The following is a 5298-nucleotide window of genomic DNA, read 5'->3' as shown; positions in this document are numbered from 1 at the left end:
TGAAGGGCCTATTCCTCGAAACTTTGGAAGTTTGATTGGCTTGAGGAGATTGTAAGAATTACAATTACATGCCTAAAGGGTTCTTTATGGAGGGCTTTTATCTATTACATAATGTGTTCACATTTTTATCATAATTAAAACATAATTACATAATGCTTTAACACTTCTATCATTATTTATCTATTGATGGAAATCTTGCAAATAATCTTCACAGCGTTGTTTCTGCAAATAAATTAAATGGAATAATACCAGAAACATTTGGCAACCTGAGGAATCTAGAGGATTTGTAAGTACTACTTCATCTATACTGTATATTTCTAAGTTTAACAAAGTCTTAAAATTATCTACTCCTTGCAGTAGGATAGATGGGAATGATTTCTCTGGGAAGATACCCGATTTCATTGGAAACTGGACAAATATGACAAGACTGTGAGTAATTTTGGTCGATTATGCTTCAGTTTGGTTCTACTTGGTTGTTAGTACATATTCTAGAAACTACGGTTACATATACCTCTCAATAAACTTTAAATTTTGTGCAGGGACTTGCAGGGAATAGGACTGGAGGGTCCAATTCCATTGAGCATCTCCCGTCTGAGAAATCTAATAAAACTGTAAGAACTGCTCAAATATCTAGCCAATGTTTAATACCTTCATGACTTTCTATCATTGTAGTTGATTTTTGGTTTGGACTTTTGAGATCAGTTGATTACTTCTGTGCTTTCTGTTGATAGGAAGATATATGATCTGACCGGAAGAAATTCGACTATCCCAGATTTAAAAGATATGCAATCCTTGCATGTGCTGTAAGTCGTACATAAATTTTGTCTGATGCAGATGTGTTTCCCTGAAAAAATTAGTTAACATTTCTTTCTTTTGCAGGATATTAAGAAATTGCTTGATCAATGGTGCACTTCCAGAATACTTTGGAGTACTTGGTCAACTAAAAACCCTGTAAGCTAACTTTTATTATTGCTCAATCCGGTACTAATTTCTGGTAATGGAGTTCCTCACAATGTATGTTTGTGCATGCGCGTGTGAGGGATTACAATGTACTATATATGTTTTCACAGATGCATTAGTCGATACAAGCACACAACAGAGACCTATATTTTTAAGTATTACTATGTAGAATTCATTAGCACATTCAGAGACTCTCCTTATAATAATTTAGTTACACTGTTCTGTCTATGCATATAAAGAAGAACATTATAAATTATGAGGGTACTTCTGGATTTTCAAAAGTATTGTTCTACTTTTACAGTTAGGTCCTAAAAATTAGCTTTATATGCTTGTGTAGCGTGTGATGTGCCATGTTGAATGCAAAAACTTGCAGAAACATGTATGCTAGGAAATATATCAAAATTTTATCATTTTGAGTTTTATTTTATTTGTTTGCAGAGATCTGAGCTTTAATCGGTTGACTGGCCAAATACCAGATTCAATGGCGCTCTTAAACGACCTTAGTATACAATATCTGTATGTGAATTTGTTTCAAATACTTCTTATAAGAAATTATTACCTTCCAGGAACACATGCAACTAACTCGGATAGCTGGACTTGCATAATTTATCTTCTTTCCTATACCTGTTTACTTTAGCCTCTATGTAATTTGCAAAATAATGTACTCAGAAGTGTGACACCAACTTATAATCGAATGTAGATATCTGAATCACAATTCATTGACTGGAGAGATACCAAGTTGGATTTCTGGCAGCAAAGAAAATTTGTTAGTTCTTTACACAGCTTTCAGTTCAATATATCATCTAGATTTAGAGAAACACATGCCAGGATGGATAATTATTAAGTTCCATGTTTATCGTATTCACAAATTTCATAATTGTATTGGCTGCAGTGATGTATCTTACAACAATTTTTCACGGACAGCTGAATATAACTGCCAGCCATCTAATGTGTAGGTTTCTTCCTGCTTCATATAGTCTATAAACTAAATATCAATATTTCTTTAAATTCCTTTTGTATCTTTTACAGGAATCTTGTATCCAGCATGTCATCTTCAAATAACAATTCGTAAGTTTCTATAGATCTGATATCTACTAGTTTTTTATAAGCACGCCATGAACTAGCTTAGTTTATTTTGTAGAGTTGCTTGGTGCTTAAAGAAAGATCTTCCCTGCTCCCGAAAACCTCAATGTAAGTGCAACAACAATCTTACTCTTCAACTATGATGTCGAGTTGCTTCCAAATCAAGATCACCTCCATATTCTGAGACAAAGAGCTATTGTGAAACCCGCAGATTACTCACTTTTATCAACTGTGGAGGGACTACAACGGAGTGGGAGTCATGGACTGGATATAGCTGCTCTATTACAAAGTCCTCAAGCATCAAAGTAAAGTTGTTGCAAAACCAGCTTACTAGTGCGCACAACTTTGTATCATAACAGGGGGAACTAGTGTGACTCTTGATTTGGTTGATCTGATCTTGCTGAAAATCTTGTAAATATTTCATCAAATAATCTTTGTAGTTTGCACTGGCAGTGTAGAATTTTAAATATATATTAATTCTCAGATCTTCCAATTGCAACATTTAACTTCAAAAATAAAAATACTGCTGAAATACTGAGATGCAAACACGTATTTTAATGAATTAATACTGATGTCAAAAAATAATTGTACATCACTTTTAATGAATAAATACTGATATCTCAAAAATAATTATACATCACTTTTAAAGAAGAAAAACTGATGTCAAAAAAGTTAATGTACATCATTTTTGATAAAAAAACTGATGTCAAAGATAGACATATTCAAGTGTAAATTGAACATAGACATCACTTTGTTTGGCATATAATTGATGTTTATGTGCAACTATAGATATCGCATTTTACTGAATAAATCGATGTTTAATATCTGATTTTACATCACCTAAAAGAAAATATATGATGTCTATGTGGTAAAAAACATAGCTCATTATATGTTTAATCTGTTGTAATAAGTCTAATTTATTTATTAAATTATTTATTTCTAACTTTTTTTGTAAAAAAACAATGCATAGACATCAGTTTTTTTTCCAGAAACGATGTCTAAGCTAGTAAAGACATCGGGTTATGGCCGATGTCTAGAATAGATATCACCGACATCAACATCGGTTGCCAAACAGCATAGACATCGGCCAAAAACCGATGTCTATGGACTTTTTTCTTGTAGTGTTTGGTCTTGGCACTAGGGTCCAGACTTTGTTTCTTTCAAATTCATTTAACTCTTCCTGCATTGCTTGCACCCAATCAACATCTTGAAGAGCTTCTTCTACTTTCTTTGGTTCAGTCTGAGAAAGAAAAGAATTGTAAAGACATTCACTTGAAGTAGCTGTTCTAGTTCTAACACCTGCATCAGGATTTCCAATTATTAAGTCAGGTGTATGTGATTTAGTCCACTTCCTTACAGATGGAAGGTTTTCTCTAGAACTGGATGCTCCCCCATGATCCATGCTATCTTCATCAACATTTTCCGATGCTCCCACTAAAACTATGCTCTCTGAGTTGGATTCTTCAGAATTTAAGTTTTCAGAATTATCAGAACTTGGCTTATCAGAATTTGACGAATCAGAACTTGAAGAGCCAGATTTATGTTCTGATGCTTCTTGAGATGTGGTTGTATCTTTAGTATGCTCCCCCTGCATAGGTACATCTTCCTTTGGCGTAGTCACCACAGTTTTAATAACATCAGAGTTTAATCCATCAGAATTTTGCAGTAACAGGATTTAGACTGTCAGGATTTTCAGTATCAGAATTTAAGTCTTCATTTTTAAATCTCAGCTGATCATGATCATTGAAATCTTCAAGTCCAGTAATCTTCTTATCATCAAAAGAGACATTGATAGATTCCATGACCACTCTTGTTCTCAAGTTATAGACTCTGAAGGCTTTTGTGGAAAGTGGATATCCAACAAAGATTCCTTCATCAGCTTTTAGATCAAATTTGGATAGCTGTTCAGGGTGAGTCTTAAGAACAAAACATTTGCATCCAAATACTTGAAAATACTTCAGATTTGGCTTCTTTTTCTTCACCATCTCATATGGTGTCTTTCCTTGCTTGTTAATGAGTGTTGCATTCTGAGTAAAACAAGCAGTCTGCACAGCTTCAGCCCAGAAATAGGTTGGAAGCTTTGCTTCATCAAGCATTGTACGTGCAGCTTCAATGAGAGATCTATTCTTTCTTTCAACAACTCCATTTTGCTGTGGAGTTCCAGGAGCAGAAAATTCCTACTTGATTCCATGGTCTTTGCAGAACTCTTCCATTATCAAATTCTTGAACTGAGTACCATTATCACTTCTTATTATCTTCACTGAATCCTTGACCAATTTATCCAGTTGCTTGACATGATCAATCAAGAGAGATGCAGTTTCACTTTTTGTGTGCAAGAAATACACCCATGTGTATCTAGTGAACTCATCCACTATGACCATAGCATATTTCTTCTTTGCAATAGACATGACATTTACCGGACCAAATAAATCAACATGTAGTAGGTGATAAGGCTCAAGAATTGATGATTCAGTCTTGCTCTTGAATGAGGATTTCCTTTGTTTAGCCTTCTGACAAGAATCACAAAGGCCATCAGGAGCAAATACTGACTTTGGCAGTCCTCTCACAAGATCTTTCTTGACTAGTTCATTTATGTTGTTGAAATTTAAATGAGAGAGTTTCTTGTGCCAATTCCAGCTTTCTTCAATTGATGCTCTACTCATCAGACAGATTGCAGAACCATCAGTACTTGTTGAAAGCTTAGCTTCATAGATGTTACCATGCCTGTATCCTTTCAGAACAGCTTTGCCTATAGATTTACTAATAACTTCACAGTGTTCTTCAAAGAAATCCACATGATAACCTCTATCACAGATTTGACTAACACTCAGCAGATTGTGTTTAAGTCCTGAGACCAGAGGTACTTCTTTAATGATGACATTTCCAAGATTGATATTGTCATATCCCAACGTTTTTCCAATGTTGCCATCTCCATAAGAAACACTTGGGTCAGCTTTCTCCATAAAGTCTGATAGCAGGGCTTTATTTCCAGTCATATGTCCTGAACATCCATTATCCAGAACTAGGATGTTTTTCCTGTTGCCCTGCAATCACAAAGACCACTAATGATTAGTTTTAAGGACCCAGACTTGCTTGGATCCTTTGGCCTTATTAAGTTTGTTAACATTTGTAGCGGATTTAGCATCAGAGTTTATGTTAACATTTTTCTTATCAGAATTTACACTATCAGACTTTGAATCAGAACTTACACTAGAAGGAACAATGCTAACTTTCTTTAAAGAAGGTTTTATTTGA

The 5298-nt window shown here is 34.5% G+C and overlaps 1 protein-coding gene across 1 annotated transcript; it reads left to right on the top strand.

Moving 5' to 3' along the window:
- Nucleotides 1–759: 759 nt before the first annotated feature.
- Nucleotides 760–2446, top strand: LOC141683011 (putative LRR receptor-like serine/threonine-protein kinase At1g53440). The gene is made up of 5 exons (XM_074487700.1): nt 760–803; nt 880–951; nt 1853–1912; nt 2102–2151; nt 2255–2446. The coding sequence occupies exons 1-5, from the start codon at nt 784–786 to the stop codon at nt 2350–2352; spliced, it is 300 nt and encodes a 99-aa protein (XP_074343801.1). The 5' UTR covers nt 760–783; the 3' UTR covers nt 2353–2446.
- The last annotated feature ends 2852 nt before the right edge of the window (nt 2447–5298 follow it).

This window comes from Apium graveolens, chromosome 9, assembly GCF_009905375.1.
Source record: "Apium graveolens cultivar Ventura chromosome 9, ASM990537v1, whole genome shotgun sequence".
NCBI classification, from domain to species: Eukaryota; Viridiplantae; Streptophyta; class Magnoliopsida; order Apiales; family Apiaceae; genus Apium; species Apium graveolens.
Note: the sequence above shows the minus strand (reverse complement) of the source record. Positions and strands in the feature narration are given on the sequence as shown.